The sequence below is a fragment of the Balaenoptera physalus genome, assembly GCF_965194825.1.
Source record: "Balaenoptera physalus genome assembly, chromosome: 4".
NCBI lineage: Eukaryota > Metazoa > Chordata > Mammalia > Artiodactyla > Balaenopteridae > Balaenoptera > Balaenoptera physalus.
The window spans coordinates 73,897,091-73,915,503 of record NC_138891.1 but is presented as its reverse complement, the minus strand read 5'-3'; the positions used below and the strand labels follow the sequence as shown (position 1 = coordinate 73,915,503).

Below are 18,413 nucleotides of genomic sequence, written 5' to 3'. Positions count from 1 at the left end.
TATAAACTTTTCTGGGAGCTGAGTGGGGAAAGAGGTTGGGGAGGAATTCCCTATGTACACTGATTTATCCTCCTGTTTGTACCCCTGCCCTCAGCTGTACATGATGTGCCTGACTGTTCTAGTTCATTTTCTTGAGAAAGTGAAACTTTGATAATTTGCCATGGTAGGAGAAGGGATCTTGGAGTCTAATTGCTTCTTATTCAGACTTTCAACCAGTCCTTCCTTTTTCAGCTCTCCTCCATTCCCTGACCTTCATAGGTATTGTTGCTCTTGGTTCCTGAGCCTTTCTGAGGTCCTGTAACTTGCTCCTTGGCTTCCCCTACTGCTGGCTTAGATTTCAGCTCTTTTGGCTGGCTAAATCTGTTATCACTCGTTCATCTGCTTTCTTCTTTCAGCAGTTTTATTGCTCTTGTCTCCTTTTTTGTTGTCATTGTCCTTGAGAGGTTTTGCCTTTTTTAAAACTCCATTTCTGTCATCTTAATGGAATTTGGAAAGGAAGCAGAAGTAAACATGTGTTCAGTCGTCTTCTCCCCCCCGCCCCGCCCCCAGAGAAAACTGATGCACAGAAAAGTAATACAGCTTTTCGTAGTAAGTTATTAGCATGCTGAAATTAGGATATTGATTTTTTGATTCTTCTGTTCCACCTGCAGTGGCTGGTGCCTTTCTTTCTAGGCTAAAGAGCCTTCAGTAATGTTAGATCTTATTAAGTCTGAGGGGAAGTCATGTTTGTTTGTTTTTAATATTTATTTATTTGGCTGTGCTGGGTCTTTGTTGCAGCATGCGGGATCTTCTTTGCGGCCTGCGGGCTCTTAGTTGCAGCATGTGGGATCTAGTTCCCTTACCAGGGAACAAACCTGGTCCCCCTGCATTGGGAGTGCAGAGTCTTAACCACTGGACAACCAGGGAAGTCCCAAATCATGTTTGGTTTTTACTATCATTTTCATCTACCCTTTCCTGTAAGTGTGTTCCTAAAGTTCACACACACACACACACACACACGTGTTGGTTCTTTTTTCTTATACTTACTTGAGAGCCAGAACCATAACTGGTGGAGAGCACCTGATAGAGTCCTGTCTCCTCATAGTCACTCAGAAAGCCTTTGACTGACTGACAAAGAGGAGGCTGGTCGGTGTCCCTCTTGAGGTACTGATATTGCGTGCATTTATTGACTGTCTGCCTGTGGATGACTGTACAGAGTAAAAGTCCCTGCCTTTACTTTCTGAAATTTGTTGTATGGGACTTCCCTGGCGGTCCAGTGGTTAAGACTTCGCCTTCCAATGCAGGGGGTGTGGGTTCTACCCCTGGTCAGGAAGCTGAGATCCCACATGCCTTGTGGCCAAAAAACCAAAACATAAAACAGAAGCAATATTGTAACAAATTCAATAAAGACTTTAAATATGGTCTACATCAAAAAAAATCTTTAAAAGAAAATTTGTTGTATGGAACAAATTGTTTTGATGTGAACTCAGTCTTAAATGGTGTCTGGTCCCCTCTCCCTTCTCTGTCCTTCATTTTACAAATGAGAACACAGAATTTGGGTGACTTGCTTAAAGTCACTTAGCTAATGAGAAACAAGGCCAACACTTAGAAATTCTCTCCTGACTCCCTGCCCTTTCTGCTTCATCAAAAACTGGCTGCATATTGGGAAATGATTCTTGAAACTTGTTTCTATCAGAGGCAGGTACAGCAAATGGGGTCATGTTGGAGCACTCATGTCTTCCCTTATCCCTCATTTTCATTGTGGGGAAAACCTTGATCAGGTAGGATTTCATTATGTCTGATAGTATAAATTGAACTTCATATGCTTTTTTCAATTTTCTAATGTATATTGTTGTGAATATATCTTTATGACCTTATTTTTAGGGTAGAAATGTAAATTATCTTTCTCTTCTTCACAGGTGCATTCAGATCTCATTATGCATCAGAAAAATGAAAAAACAGAGGAAAATTCTATGGAGGAAAGGAATCCACTTAGCCTTTTCTGAGAAATGGAATACTGGGTTTGGAGGCTTTAAGAAGTTCTACTTTCACCAACAGTTGTGCATTCTGAAAGCCAAGTTGGGAAGGCCAGTTACTTGGAGCAGGCATTTAAGGCATTTCCAGTGCAGAAAGAAGGCCCTTCAAATCCAGAAAACGTGGATCCAGGATGAACCCCTTTTTGCTAAGACAAAGTCCAATGTGGCTGTTCAGAATCTTAGTACTTTGTCCTCTAAAGTGAAAAGAAAGGACACTAAACACTTCATTTCCTCCTCAAGGACCTTCCTGAAACTCCAAGCAGAGAAGTTGCTATCATCAGCAAAGAACTCTGATCATGAATACTCTGGAGAGAAAAGTCTCTTGAAGGCAGCCACTGACATACCAGCAAATAGTGTTTTAAGTCAGGCCAGTGGTCACAGACCTAGGACGGAGCCACAAGCTTCTGATCCTCCTATGAAGTTCAATGGGGAGAGCCAGAGTCCAGGTGAGAGTGGCACAATTGTGGTCACCTTGAGCAACCATAAGAGAAAGCGCTTTTGTTATGGCTGCTCCCGAGGGCTGGAGCACCACAGGAATGGGGGACCCCTGATTCCAAGAAAGTTCCAACTTAATCAACATAGAAGAATAAAAGTATCTCCTCATATGATGTATGAGAAATTATCCATGATTAGATTTCGGTACAGGATTCTCAGATCCCAGCACTTCAGAACAAAAAGCAAAGTTTGCAAGCTAAAAAAAGCCCAGCAAAGCTGGGTGCAGGTCACTGGGGACCATCAAGAGACCCTTAGGGAGAACAGTGAGGGTGGCAGTTGCAGCTCATTCCCTTCCCCAGAACCTAAAGACCCTTCTTGTCGGCATCAACCATACCTTCCAGATATGGACAGCAATGCTGTGGTGAAGGGAAAGAACTCTCATGTGCCTGATGGCCACACTAAAGGAAGCCCTCTCTTGGGCAAGGAGCTTAGTTTAGATGAAGCATTCCCTGACCAACAGAATGGCAGTGCCACATACATCTGGGACCAGTCACCCTGTTCCTCTCCTAAGTGGGAGTGTACAGAGCTGATTCATGACATCCCCTTACCAGAACATCATTCTAATAACATGTTTATCTTGGAAACCGAGAGAGAAGTTATGGCTCTGGGTCAGGAAAATCGGACAAGTACTGTCAATGATGACAGAGTAAAACTGTCAGTGTCTGGGGCAGATCAATCTGTGAGTAGTGTAGATGGGCCTGTGTCCGAAGAGACTGTTCAGAATGAGAGCTCATGCCAGATGGATGAGGATGGATCTTTCAAGCAGAACATTCTTAGTTCTAAGTTGCTGGACCACCCTTACTGTAAAAGTCCACTGGAGGCTCCTCTGACGTGCAGTGGACTCAAACTAGAAAATCAAGTGGGAGGTGGGAAGAACAGTCAAAAAGCCTCTCCAGTGGATGATGAACAGCTGTCAATCTGCCTTTCTGGTATGCACTCTTCCTTTATTCTCCCCCAATCTCCAGCCCACACCTGCTGTCCATTATCCTTTCTAGGAGAGTCCTATTTGGTCCTTCCCCATGTGGATTTCCCTTTAAGCAATTAGACATTCTTTTATATTGCTGTATTATATAGATGTTCCATAGTTTAGTTAGTTTTTGATGGATGGACACTTGTGTTGCTTTTAGTTGTTTCCCTCTAAAAACAATGGTGCAGTGGAATTACTTCTTTATACTTTTATGGTTGTTTTTGTAAGTTAAATTCCTAGTAGTAGAAATGATGGTGGAAGGATACTCACACTTAAAATTTTAAGAGAATTGTTAACTTGCCCTCTAAAAAGTTAAACCCGTTTGCATTTGCTGAAGTTTGCTAGTCTCATAGATCACAGGAGAGTTCTTTGTTTTAATTTGCCTTTTTAAATTTAAAGTTTGAACATCTTTTTCTATCTTTGCCATTGTTTGTTTGTATATAATTTTACTTTGCCTTTTTCTCTATTGGATTGTTTGTATTTTACTTATTTAATATATGAGAAGCTCCTATGTACCATTGTTGGCTCTAAGAATGTGGCAACAAACAGGATACACTGATTCCTACCCTCATGGTCCTTAGCATCATTATACTTTTTTTTTTTTTTAATGAGAATCACTATAAAGTTATAATGTAAATACATTTTTTTACAACTTCTCATTTATCTGCCATGTAATGTGAAATGTGCCTGTAATAAAATAAGTATGATTCCTGTGACAGAATAGAGCCAGATCAAATGCACCATTAAGAAAAACATGCATACGAGACTATGAATTCTACTGAGGACAAAGGCCATTACTTTAAATACTTTAAATTCTCGAGTTCCTGATAGGGTTCTCAGAACAGAGTTTCTTGGTTAATGAATAACAAATTGATTTATTGGTTAAATTAGCAACTATGGAGCTTCCTGACAACAATATAAAATTAGTGGATAATTCACCAGAAACTGGCTTCTAGATTTTCATTTTAGTTACTACTTTGAAACAACATAATTTAGTACCAAAGGTTTAAACACCCAGTATAATTGCTAGACTGTGAAATCAGCATTATTTATATCTCATCAGCTATACAAAGCTCATCATTTTTTCTTTCGAAAACGGTAGTAGAAATCCCAAAGAATAAGGGAGAAACTACTAATTAAAGGTCATGTTTACTAATCTAGCACCATAATTCCATTCTCAGGACCTCCCAAGTGGCTGGAAGGAGGAAGGGAAGAAGTGAGGATGTTGGAAAAGTAAGGGTTGTTCTTAACTTGTGGCCCCATTTGTGCTGTAAGGCAATGCAGGGTCTAGCAAAGAAGAAAATTGCTGAGGCTGGAGATGAAAACAAAAGCTTTTGGTTCAGATGGTAAAGGAGGCCCTCAAGAACAGTAGAATCAGTTTATCCAGGAGGCAGTGCTAGAGTCGGCCTCATGAACTAGGGGGTTTCTTCTTGGCGTCCACGTCCTTTTTAATTTCTTCAAGTATGTCATAGTTCTGAGCCAGATGCATTCACACCACATTGCCAAGAGTAAATCCAAGCAGGAACTGGAGCATAGTGTCGGTAAGGAGGGCTCGAAGGGCAGCTGCAGCTCCTTGGGCCGTCGAGCCTGCCTCCCCCGGCCTAGTTTTAAAGATGTTAAATTAAATTTTGGTAAAAGCCCTCAGTACCCCGACTTTGTGTATGACATTTTTGCTTAACAGAAAATAATTTCAGTTCTTACATAGTAAAATTTATTTGTCTTTACTTTATGGCTTCAAGTTTTTACATAGTGCTTTAAAGTCTTGTCAAAATCTACCCCATGAAGTCATTTTGTATAAACACTTCTGGAAGACAATATGGCAGTGTCAGTCTTTGACCCATTCCCCTTCTTGCAATTTAGCCAAGATATAAAAGAGTACAAATATATTTGTACAGGGACATTACTTATAGTATTGTCTTGGTAGTAAAACACTGAGGACAACCAAAGCAAGTGTTTTTATGGACCTGTAAGTTACGGCATATCCAGGCAGTATACCATGAAGCTATTAAAGAATAAATTTGATTTATATCTTGATACTGACCACTGTATAAAGTGAAAAAAGCAGGTTGCAAAACAGAAGGAGGCCGTTTTATTAAAAGATACATGTACACATAATGAGTACGTGTATATATGTGTGCACATGCATTTGTATAGGACATATCTGGACAGATATATCAAATTGTTATAAATGGCTTTTTCTGGGGAGTTAGGAGAGTTACTTCTTGGTGGTTTAAACAATTCTGAACACTTTGTTTTTTCAACCATTAAGTATGTATAAAAAAGTTTTCCCCACAAAATGACAAAGTACAGAGTCCTAGAAAATCTTTTTTAAAAAATTTCTATTGTTTATACTGTCCTAGAATGAAGACAAATTTTCCTACTGTGAGGTTAGCAGAACCATGATTCATAAATCTGAAAAAGTTAGCATTTACCCACAGATACCAATTAACTTACAAATATATATGTAGCACTTACAAAAAAAGTTGATAAATTGACTATGACCTATAGTAAAACTGTAGCATAATGTGAAGACAAGAATTTTTTACAGAATTCACATTTCGTGATCTGTAATGTAGTTATTTTAATAGGCTAAAAGAGAAAAATCATGGTATCTCAGCAAGTACTGAAAGCCTGATAATAAAGCTTAGCTTCCTTTGTGTTTAAATCTCTTTGAAAACTTCCTTCACTTAGTAAAGAATATCTGTCAGAAACCAATAGTAGGTTTAAGAGGATGAAGTAAGCCCATGGAACCTCTTCTTCCTCCTACCAAACCCATAGAAATTATGAAAAATATATTTAAAACATATGTATCCCTATACTCAAAAACAAGGAGAGTTTTGGTAGATCAAAAACTGAGAAACTAACAAGGCATAAAGTAGAGGGAAGATGCAGAGGGGAGCCCCAGTGACAGAAGGAAGATTAGTGCAGGAAAATGGTGCAACACTGAGGGTGTACCATTTCTGGAGATGGTGGAGAGGAAAGGGGAGACCCATGGTTAAAAGACTGAGTAGTTGGAAAATCTCCACAAAAGCATCTCTCCCTGCTTGTGCCGTTATCAGCAAGGAGGATATTTGCTATCAAGCTGAAATTTCTCCCCCCACCCCAATTTTATTGAGATATAATTGACATATAGCACTGAAATTCTAAGAATAGGAGATTGGTGTGGAGAGACAGGACATTCCCCTCTCCTCCTGCCCCATTACTTATAACGCCCGGCAAGAATGAAGGACAACCCTTTCCAGAAGAACAGTTTTGGGGGTTCTTAGCATCCCCACATTGAAAATAGTTCAAGGCAGAGCAAAAGCTACTGCCCATCACAGCCTTCCCTCCTCCTGCAAGTTATTCAAGTAGAGATGAGCCTATAATCTTATCACCAAACATCTGGGGAAAGCCAACACAATGGAAGAGACAAATTGAACTAAACTCGAGTAATCAAGATTAATAGAGGGCTTCCCTGGTGGCGCAGTGGTTGAGAATCTGCCTGCCAATGCAGGGGACACGGGTTCGAGCCCTGGTCTGGGAGGATCCCACATGCCGCGGAGCAACTGGGCTCGTGAGCCACAACTACTGAGCCTGAGCGTCTGGAGCCTCTGCTCCGCAACAAGAGAGGCCGCGATAGTGAGAGGCCCGCGCACCGCGATGAAGAGTGCTCCCCCGCTCGCCGCAACTGGAGAAAGCCCTCGCACAGAAACGAAGACCCAACATAGCCATAAATAAATAAATAAATAAATAATAAATAAAAAATTAAAAAAAAAAAAAAGATTAATAGAGCAGTCAGAATAGGAATTAGTATAGGACGATCAGCATGGTATATGCTCCCTTAATTGACTTTGTAGTGTTAGCCAATATTCTCTGGTGTCCTGAATGCTGGCTCTTCTCTAATATAACTGCACATTATGCTCATTTTGTATTTATATATTTATTAAGAGCCTATTGTACTTATCAAAATTTACTTTTGTGTTTCATATTTTTATCAAATATTGCATAAACTGATGCAGTATTTGTTCAGAAAGTTACTCCCTTCAAAACCAAGTTGAATGCTTTGCAATAACAGTAGTGTTATGTTTGTACAAGACAACTTTAAAAAATTTCAGGGAGGGTAGGAAAGTCTAGGATTCTGTACTCAGATTAGCTGTTTTGGAAGGAAAAGAAATAGATTCCTGTATCACAATATGTTCCAGGTGGATTGAAAAGTTAACTAATTAGAAACAAATACAGATAAACAAAAACTTGTACACAAATATTCATAGCATCATTATTCATAATAACCAAAAAGTGGAAAAAACCTAGATGTCCATCAACTGATGAATAGATGAATAAAATTTTGGTATATCTATACAGTGGAATGTTATTCTGCCATAAAAAGGAATGAAGTACTGATATATTTCAGTTTGGGTGAACCTTGAAAACATGCTAAGTGAAAGAAGTCAGGCACAAAAGGCTGCATACCATATGATTCTATCGATTTGAAATGTTCAGAGTAGGCAAATACATAGAGAGAAAAAGTAGATTAATGGTTGCCAGGGGGGTGGGGAGGGGGGGGATAAGGAGTGATTGCTAATACATACAAAGTTTTTTTGTGGAGTGATGCAGATGTTCTGGAATTAGGTAATGGTAATGGTTATGGTTGTACAACTCTGAATATATAAAAACCCACTGAATTGTAGACTTTTAAGAGGATGAATTTTGTGGTATGTGAATCATAGCTTAAGCTGTTAAAAAAAAAAGAACATGAGACCATTTTTATAATCTCATATTGATAAGACATTTTAAAGCATGATAGGAAACTCAGAAGCAATAAAAATATACCAATTTGACTCCATAAACATTAAAATCTCATAAATATAGATAACCAAATTCATAAGTGAAAATCTGCAAGTTTTAGTGTCCTTTGACCCAGAAATTTGAAAAGTTTTTTGGTTTTTAATTTTTGGCTTGCGGGATCGTAGTTCCCTGACCAGGGATCAAACTCTTGCCCTCGGCAGTGAAAGCACGGAATCCTAACCACTGGACTGCCAGGGAGTTCCCTCAGAAATTTGAATTTTAGCAAGTGTGTTCTAAGGAAACACTAGAACAAGGATATATTGAGGGTTTTAATTGTAACATTATTTAGAGAGCTAAAAATTAACAACTTAAATGGTCATCAGCAGGGAATTGGTTAAAATATGGCAGATCAATTTAATGGACCACTAGATTGTTTTGAATTGACTTAGGAAAAAAAAATTCATGTATTAAATATAAAAAAACAGCTTCCAGAAGAGTGAGTATAGTTTGCTACTTACATGTTTAAGACATACATGTTCATTAGGGCATAAAAGTTCTAAAGGAATTATGGGGTGGCTGCCACTTTATTTTAAAATGTTTATGGTCATGTATTGATACTAGAATAAATACTTAAAGCTTGTTCCCATTTCAAGTTTATAAAAATATTCAGCCCTATTTTCTAGACTATTAATGTGTTATTTTTACATGTAGGTGTTTGGAAAAAAGTAAAGATGGATTCCTACATTCTTTACACCAAAATGAATTTCAACTGTGAACGAAAGATTTACTTGGTAGTTCTAATACTATTTTTTTTTAAATTTTTATTTATTTATTTATTATTTTTGGCTGTGTTGGGTCTTCGTTTCTGTGCGAGGGCTTTCTCTAGTTGCGGCGAGTGGGGGCCACTCCTTCCTCATTGCGGTGCGCGGGCCTCCCACCGCCGCGGCCTCTCGTTGCGGAGCACAGGCTCCAGACGCGCAGACTCAGCAGCTGTGGCTCACGGGTCCAGTTGCTCCGCGGCATGTGGGATCCTCCCAGACCAGGGCTCGAACCCGTGTCCCCCGCAATGGCAGGCAGACTCCCAACCACTGCGCCACCAGGGAAGCCCCTATTTATTGATTAATTCATCTTTTCCCCATGATTATGAGATGCTGCCTGCCATTCGGATTCCTATCTGGTTGGTTTCTCTGTTTCTGTGATAGCACTGTTCTGCTTCAATCACTGTTATTTGGTTTTATAATTTGATGGGAGTAGGCCCTCCTTCTCCTCTTCTCTCTTGCCCCTGTTCACCTCTCCTCCTTAATCTTTTTCAAAAATTTCTAAGAATTTCTCACATTTTTGTCCTAAGGTGAATTTGGATTTGTTTTTTCAATTAAACCAATGAACAAACAGTGGCTTTTGATTGGTATTGCATTACATTTAATAGACTAATTTAGGGAAAATTGCATTCATTTTAATATGGAGTTTTCCTGTCGAAAAACCAAAGAATTACTCCATTTATTGACCTGTGTCCCTTACTAGAATTTGGTAGTGCTTTTCACTTGTTTAATAAGTTTAATAAACTTAAGCACATTCTTTAAGTTTATTCTTAGATATTTTGCGCCTTATTTTTGATGGGACCTTTCTGACATATGTATTGTATCTTGTTGGAGAACCAAGTGGTTGCATTTCATATGTGCACAACGCATTGAACCCCTTTCCACTTTCAGGGTGGGATGTGATCCAAGTGACCCATATCAGTTGTTGCAAGAAAAAGCTGTCTAACACAGTTGGTTTAACATGATGAGTAATTTAACTTCTAAAAAACACCTCAGTTTTTGTTTTTCACATTATTACCTTTTGTACTTACAGGATGGAATATAATTTGAACTCTAATTTTTCATTGTTTTGTTTTTTCCTAATATTTTATCCTTTGTTTCTTGGTCATACTAAAATTTTAGTACTTTTGGAATAAAAGAAATTGTATATTCCAAATGCATTTTCCTTTTTGATTCATTGGTTTGGTGAAAACAAGTGGGTAAATAGTGAATTTAACTCTCATTTTATTTTTTTATTTTTATTTTTTGGCTGAGCCCTGCAGCAAGTGGGATCTTAGTTCCCCAACCAGGGATCGAACCACTGCCCCCTGCAGTGGAAGCGCGGAATCCTAACCACTGGACCACCAGGGAATTCCCTAACTCTAATTTTAAGAAGTCTGTTTTTTGGGTTACTCTTGGCCCATGGGTATTAGAAGGGAAAGGTAAAATGAAGAACTAAGTTGTTTTGTAGAGAAGAGATAATACATATTTTCTGCATTGGAGCTGGCATAGACGTTAACGGCTCAGTTTCTGTTGTCACATAACCTACGGTCAGAACCTGATTTCTGCCATATGCTAGTTAAGGGTCCTTGGGGAAGTTATTTAACCTCCTTAAGCCGCCTGTCTCCATTTTTAAAGTAGGGATACTGTCTAACACATAGGATAGTTATAAGGATGAAACGAGGTATGCTAGTGCTTGGCTTATGAGTGGTTTTTTTTTTTTTTTTTTAAATTATGTATTTATTTTTGGCTGCATTGGGTCTTCGTTGCCGTGCGTGGGCTTTCTCTAGTTGCGGAGAGCGGGGGCTACTCTGTTGTAGTGCACAGTCTTCTCATTGCAGTGGCTTCTCTTGTTGTGGAGCACGGGCTCTAGGCACGCGGGCTTCAGTATGAGTGCATTTTAACTGTTGTTTACTTCTGGTCCTAGTGAGATAATGGTGTGCATCAGTGAGACATTGTCATTAGGGTTCTCCTTGAAGATCCAGGTAGGGCTTTTCTACTGCATTACCAATCCATGTTTATCATCTGAAAGTGAAAACAAAAATATGGATAAGAGGAAAAAAACATAACAACTTAAACATAACAACTTAAAATCCCCCAAACACTGCCGTCCAGAAATAACATTGTTAACATAACAAGGACACTTCTTGTTACAAGTTTGGAATTGGGTCCATATTCGCTTGGTAGAAGAGATTGCGTTCTTATTTGAAGAGTCTCAATTAAGGTTGCTGGGCCTAAAGTTTAACTTTTTGTTATTAGGGGCAATATTTTTGTATAAAATTTGTTCCTTAAATGCAGTTTCTCAAATGTTGGGAATCCTTATCTTCTGTTTGGGTCCATTCTCCCACGTAGACACAAGACTACGCTTAGACAACTGTAAGATATGATATAGTAAACGCTGTCGGCCAACAGGCCGAACGGATTCCTAGTTTAGAAGCCCCAAGTCATCATCTCCTGCTCTGACTGAACTGGAACATGGGACTCCCTTTCTGTCTTCTGTATGCCTAAAGCCTAGACCAGGAGCAGACATAAGCAAGCAACTCTTTACTTACTTACTCTTACTATACTGCTTACTATACTCTTAAGCCTTTCAAATGGGGAGTCACTCTGGTGGGAGACTAACAGGAGGAAAATAGGTTTTTCACACATTTGTCTGCTCCTCCCGCATACAAAACACTCTATTTCCAGGACAGTTACTGTGTTGTAATCATTCCTGTCCGTTTTATATAGATACTTAGCAGAGGCCATTCTTGAAGTTAGAAAGGGGGCTGGGTAAAATAAGTGACTAACAGTCCTCATTTTTTCCATCTTAACTCGGTGGACTTAACTGTCAGACCGATGGTTAGCCAGACTGTTGCTCTCCCCACTCAGCATCAGTGGATAGCCTAAGTCATATCTTCACTTCTGTGAGCCTCTAAGCCTTCCCTCAGCTTCTTTGTAGTTACTTAGAAATAATGGGCTGGTTTTATTTCCTAGAGTATTTTTAGGTATATTTCTTCAGTGGGTCCTCTTGGAAACCATTAAAATGCATATACCTATTACTTAAGTTGACGCAAAGACTAGCCTGTATCCTGGCCAAGAAGTCATTCTTTAATTCTGTTTCCTCTTTTAAAACATGCCTCACCAGCTGTAATCCAGTTAAGCTCACTTCGTAGGGTTAAGCTCACTTCATAAGGTTAAGCTCACCTCTTAGGGTTATGCAGTATCATGAGTGTTAAAATAACTGTCAAATTGTATGATATTAAAAATGCCTTAGTATATGTCCCTTGTTATGAGATGTGAAATTTCACACCTTTATCAAATAATAAATACAATGACAGTGATCGCAACAATTCTCTCTGTGATTTTTTTAAAAAAAATTATTTATTTATTTATTTATTTATGGCTGTGTTGGGTCTTTGTTTCTGTGCGAGGGCTTCCTCTAGTTGCGGCAAGTGGGGGCCACTCTTCATCGCGGTGCGCGGGCCTCTATCGCGGCCTCTCTTGTTGCGGAGCACAGGCTCCAGACGCGCAGGCTCAGTAATTGTGGCTCACGGGCCTAATTGCTCCGCGGCATGTGGGATCTTCCCAGACCAGGGCTCGAACCCGTGTCCCCTGCATTGGCGGGCAGACTCTCAACCACTGCACCACCAGGGAAGCCCTCTAATTGTGATTTTTAAAAAGATAATTTCTTCAGTTACCAAATGTGATAGACACACTTAACTAGGTGATTAACCCTTTAGGTTTTACCTTTGGGAGATAGGATTCTTCTCCAAGGTTAAGATACTGAAAAATGTCAGTCTTTAGTTTCAGCTATCCATTTTCTAACAATGCATCAGTAGCTTAAAAATCCAATGTGAAATGATGCCTTAGAGCATTTCTCTCTAGATTGGAATGGTGAGGGCCTGATCCGTTTAATTTTTTTTTTTTTTACAAAGTATAACTTTTAAAAGATTTCTTTTTATAATGCATTTAGTAATGTAGGTTAAATGTACATTAAGTGTTGTGTATAGGTTAAGTAATGGGACAATGACTTTGCTGAAAATGGCTTTTCCATCTTAATTTTTCTTTCTTCCTTTATTTAGGATTCCTAGATGAGGTTATGAAGAAGTATGGCAGTTTGGTCCCACTCAGTGAAAAAGATGTCCTTGGAAGATTAAAAGATGTCTTTAACGAAGACTTTTCTAATAGGTTTGTCAATGATGCTTAAGTTAAGCCATTGAAAAGAAAATTATTGGCTTATATGACTTTTCTCTTGATTTAAAAAAAAAAAGATACTTAGCAATAAACTGAGTTGAACTTTTGTTTCGTGGTTTTTTTTTTTTTTACTTTTTCTTTCAAAATATTTCTGTTTCAGAAAACCTTTTATCAACAGGGAGATAACAAACTATCGGGCCAGACATCAAAAATGCAACTTCCGCATCTTCTACAATAAGCACATGCTGGATATGGATGATCTGGCAACCCTGGATGGTCAGAATTGGCTGAATGACCAGGTTAGTGTATTGTATATTCTCAGCATGGAAGTTGCAGAGGATATTGGACAATAAAATGTAATTAATAACCTCTAGGTTGGCCTCACAATTATCTTTTGGAATCAAGGATTCTTTAGTACTTACTGAAGTGACTCATTGACTAACCCAGTACAGTATTGGAAAGGTTTGATTACTGTTAGCAGTAGCAATATGTTATTCATTCTGAGTGGATGTTCTGAATTGCATAGGGTTATTAGTGAGCTTGTTTTATGTTGACTTTTTATAGGTCATTAATATGTACGGTGAGCTGATAATGGATGCAGTCCCAGACAAAGTAAGTGAAAACTTTTCTCTTTAGGAGAAAGAGTCCTTGTGTATTAAAGGAAGAAGCTTTTTTTTTTAACTTTATGTAATTATTTGATATTTCTTAGATTTTTAAAAGGAGGTTTTTGTCTTGATATGTGCTAGGATTGCTCATTAGGTCTATAAAATCATTTCAGCATAAGAAAGTCATGATGCCAGTGTTTTCCTGCTTATTTATTTTAGAATGGGTGTGTTTTTTGATACCTTGAGGAGGCTTTTATTTTCTTTAGTGGGGAGATGCACAAAAAGGACTATTTGCTTTGAGTTTTTAAATTTAACTTAAAAAAATTTTAACTTAATGTATTACTCCCTTTAAAAATGTAGTAAAGTAGTATTCATCTTCACTTTTTCTTGGATTAATCTTTGGTACTCAGTTTAAATACAAACTAACCCCCCTTAAACTCTAAAATTCCCTCAAGAGCTTAGTTACTATTTTTTTAAATTTAATATATTAAATTTTCTTTCTGATTACTCACATTGCCTGATGGGCAGCCTTTAATTTCAACAAGCAAAACCTTTCCAAGTACTTTATAAACTTTTATAAATCTAATAATTTAAACAGGTAAATATAATGAATCTCAGATTCCAACACTTTATTAATATAGACAAAATGTCATAACTTTCCACTTAAAATCAAAAATCTGCTATACATTTTAAATTGGTATCATGAAGCTAATCTGTCAGATTCTCTATTTTTTCAAATTCTCTTAATCATCAGAAATCTAAACATACACCTGTATGTTTAGATTTAAACACCAGATGATTTTTAACATAAAAGTATTAATTTCAAGAGTATAATTTCCCTTCATTACCACTACATTTAATTCTAAACCTTCATTGGATGAAAAGGACACCTAACCAAGGCCGTGGTTCTCAAAGTATAGTCTCCAAACCAGCAGCATCAGCATCACCTGGGAATTTACTAGGAATGCAGAGTTTTGGATCCAGCCCACACCTACTAAATCAGAAACTGGAGGTGGGGCCCAGCAGTCTGTGTTTTAACAAGCCCTGCAGATTCTGAAGGACTCAAAGTTTGAGGATTACTGTCTAGAGATAGCTACTACAAGCCTTTTTTATTGATATCTTAAACTGTGTGATTCTCAAAACAAATGTGCATCAGAATCCTCAGAAAGCAGATTGCTGAGCCCTACCCTCACAGTTTCTGCTTTAGTAGGACTGGAGTGGGGCCTGAGAATTTCCCTTTTAACAAGTTCCCAGGTGATGCTGATACTGCTGGTCTGATGACCACACCCTGAGAACCTCAGCACTAAGGGCTTTTATCATCTCAAGTTTTATCATCTCAAGTGAGTCAAAGTTACTGAGTGAACACTTTAAGACCATAGTATGTTTACTGTCTCAGGTGAGCTGATACTCATTTATAAGCCAGAATTTTGAAAAAGCCAAGGATGCAGGACATGATGCTACATACGACTAGGGTAATTTTTTCAGTGCTAGAAATGTTCATGCTAAAGCCTTTTTATAGTTGCTATGACTATAGGAGTCTCCAAATCCACATCCTTCAGATGGGGTTAGTTCTGTACTCCACATCCCTTGAATTCAAAGTAATTGTTACCTGATTCTTTCATAGCCTCTTTCAACTTTATCACCTGATTTGACGAGATTTATCAGGTTGCTTCTTTACTTGATTGGATTCAGGTAATTTATTTACTGCCCCATTCCAGTTCTGACTATAGACCAACCACATCTGTAAGGTCATCCTAATGAAAATTTGAAACAGTCTTCTTTGAACTGGTTAATGTATGTTTTGGTCATTATTTTTAAGAAGAAACTTTTCCTCATTTTATGGTCCATCTTTCAGGGATTTTAAAATTTCCATTTTCTTGTGAAGTTAAGTCTTGGCACAGCTTAATATAATCTGAGTGCTTGTATTTGATGTCTTTCTAGGTTCACTTCTTCAACAGCTTTTTTCATAGACAGCTGGTAACCAAAGGATATAATGGAGTAAAAAGATGGACTAAAAAGGTATTCTCTTTATTTCTTTTTTTTTTTTAATTTCTTTTTTATTCTAAATTTGAAATGCAGATGATAAGCCACTTTGAGTGGAAGGATAACTTTATTGCCAATTATGATGTTAATTAGAAACAGGCTTTTTAATGTAAGTTTTTTTTGTTTCTTTGAATCTTTATTTTTTTTATCATCATCATTTGATTATGTTTATTTTTAAATTTTATTTATTTTTATAGATCTTTATTGGAGTATAATTGCTTCACAATACTGTGTTAGTTTCTGTTGTACAACAAAGTGAATCAGCCATATGCATACGTATGTCCCCACATCCCCTCCCTCGTGAGCCTCCCTCCTACCCTCCTTATCCCACCCCCTAGGTCATCGCAAAGGAATCTTTTTGCTTGAAAGACAAGACACTAGTAAAATTCTTGAGTCTATTCAGTTGATTGGAATCTGCTATAACAGAAAGCACTGGATTGGAAGTTCATGGTTCTGACATTGCTATTAGCTTGCTGTACAACTTAGGCAAGACACTTAATTTGGGCTTCAGATTGCTTATTTATAAAACAAAATGATAAATTAGAGCAATCCCTAAGGTACTTTCCAACCTTAATTTCTCTCAGTATTCATTGACTATGTCAGAAACATTATTTTAAAAGCCTATTTATATTCTATTTTTGATATTTTGAAATTACCAACAAGTTCAAAATCCACAGTCATAGGTCTAGAGATACTGTAACTTTTCACTTTTTATACTGGATGGGTTAGAGAAATTAGGAGTTAAGTCTTGTTTTACGTAGTTGTGGGTGGAAATAATTTTTTGCAAAGTACAAACACCTGATTGAACATTGCTATATAGGTAATATGTTCAAGGCATCATCAGTAGTGGCAAGATAAACTAAATGTGGTTGAAGAGTGCACATCTGGGGAAATAGATATAACGAACCCAGGATTCAGACCTGGGTTCAGATCCTTTTTTTTTTTTTTTTCACACACACACACACTGTATTTTATTTTTACAAGAGATAAATAGACTGACACCAAGCATTGTACATGGATGACCACAACAAAAGCAACAATGATTGAAATTACCAAACACGAAACACACTCATACTATGTCATAATATTGACAGTCAGTCCAGTAATCCTCCACTGTAACAGCTCCTTTACTTTGCAGTGAAAATTGATGTGTATATTTTTTGCCCCTGAGTCCTTTGGGATTTTTTTTTTATTATTATTCAAACAAAGTCACAAAAATTATAATCATCCTCATCAGTTCACTCAGTCCCATGTAATTAATTTGTTTTTTTTTTAATCTTGATCTTTTGTTAGCACTTTTATGAGTTCATCAGTTTTCCATTAGAGTTCTGAAAATGCTTATTCATTCAGTTCAGCAGTATAGTCAGTTACCAGAAACCTGTACTTGTCAGAGTCTTTTCCATGAATTCCTTGAAGATGAAACCCTTTTATAGGAACATATTTGCAAAAGCATCAGAGTACACCCAGAACTGTCTGTAAATGACAAAAGACTTAAAAATGACCACAGTTAAAGATTTGATGAAAGTTCATAATAATGCAATTGACAAGGAAATTTAGTTATTTCTGAGATATACATTTTAAAGTAATAACTAGAATTATGACTTATAACATTATACCAGAACATATAAGATTTTTTGGGTTCAGATCCTGGTTCAGCCACTTAACTGGTTTTAAGACCTTGGGCAAATTACTTAATTCCTTTAAGCTTCAGTTTCATCATCTATAAAATAGAAATATCAGTTTTATTTATCTTGTGAGGATTAAATGAGATAATGCATGTAAACCACTAAGTACATGATAAACACACATTAAGTGGTCATCATTTTTATATTATGGTAGAAGCATGGGAGAAGACTAGTGTAGCTGTAATGCAGAGCAAAGAGAGTGGCATAAAGTGGATCTGATCCAGAGATCAGGGCCTTGAGGTCTGTGTTTTGAATTTTATCCTAAATGCGTAAAAATCTATTGAAGGGTTGTAGGTGACGACATCCAATTTGTAGTCTGCTCTGGTGGCACTGAAGAAGATGGACGAGTGTGGGAGCAAAGTTGATGTGGGTAGAACAGGAGGCCACTGCAGATAGATGATACTTTAAATTAGAATGGTAGTGATGGAAGATGTACACAAATATGAGTGTGACCTAGGGAGTAAAATAACAGGACTTGGTGATGAGTAGGTTATGGGAATGAAGGAGAAGGAAGTGTGAAAGATGACTTCTGAGTATGTGGCTTGTGCCATTGGATGGGCTGTGGTGGTGTTTATATTAGAAAAATTGAGGACAACTAATTAGTAGGGGATTGGTCAAATTAAAACTGTACATACATATAATAGGATGCCACTTAACCAGGAAAAGTTACATAGCTGAGGAAAGATGATCATATGTAGTATGGATTAGAGAAAGGTTAGGCAGGTATACCTTGGAGATATTGTAGGTTTGGTTCCAGACCACCACAATAAAGTGAATATTGCAATAAAGTGAGTCACTGGATTTTTTGGTTTCCCAGTGCGTATAAAAGTTATGTTTACACTATATTGTAGTCCCTTACGTTTGCA

At 37.7% G+C, this 18,413-nt stretch overlaps 2 protein-coding genes and 1 pseudogene across 27 annotated transcripts in view; 1 reads left to right on the top strand and 2 right to left on the bottom strand.

The window, feature by feature from the left end:
• SENP5 (SUMO specific peptidase 5) overlaps nucleotides 1-18,413 on the top strand; it is a 50,081-nt gene that overhangs the window by 8,561 nt on the left and 23,107 nt on the right. For 20 of the 25 annotated variants that reach the window (XM_082458621.1, XM_082458617.1, XM_082458613.1 and 17 more), the window contains 5 exons: nucleotides 1,899-3,439; nucleotides 13,103-13,208; nucleotides 13,375-13,513; nucleotides 13,779-13,826; nucleotides 15,761-15,838. In XM_082458621.1, coding sequence (XP_082314747.1) covers nucleotides 1,930-3,439; nucleotides 13,103-13,208; nucleotides 13,375-13,513; nucleotides 13,779-13,826; nucleotides 15,761-15,838 — 1,881 coding nt within the window. In that variant the 5' untranslated portion in view covers nucleotides 1,899-1,929. The remainder of the gene's footprint in view (nucleotides 1-1,898; nucleotides 3,440-13,102; nucleotides 13,209-13,374; nucleotides 13,514-13,778; nucleotides 13,827-15,760; nucleotides 15,839-18,413) is intronic. The other 5 variants (XM_082458624.1, XM_082458614.1, XM_082458629.1 and 2 more) reach the window with 2 other exon arrangements.
• LOC309659225 (short transmembrane mitochondrial protein 1 pseudogene) lies at nucleotides 4,608-6,918 on the bottom strand (annotated as a pseudogene). The gene has a single exon. The product of its transcript is annotated as a short transmembrane mitochondrial protein 1 pseudogene (transcript).
• The window catches only part of NCBP2 (nuclear cap binding protein subunit 2), a 32,617-nt gene continuing 23,251 nt past the window's right edge, over nucleotides 9,048-18,413 (bottom strand). The window contains exon 5 of the mRNA XM_082458710.1: nucleotides 9,048-11,063. Within this exon, the coding sequence (XP_082314836.1) occupies nucleotides 11,060-11,063 (4 nt within the window). The 3' untranslated portion in view covers nucleotides 9,048-11,059. The remainder of the gene's footprint in view (nucleotides 11,064-18,413) is intronic.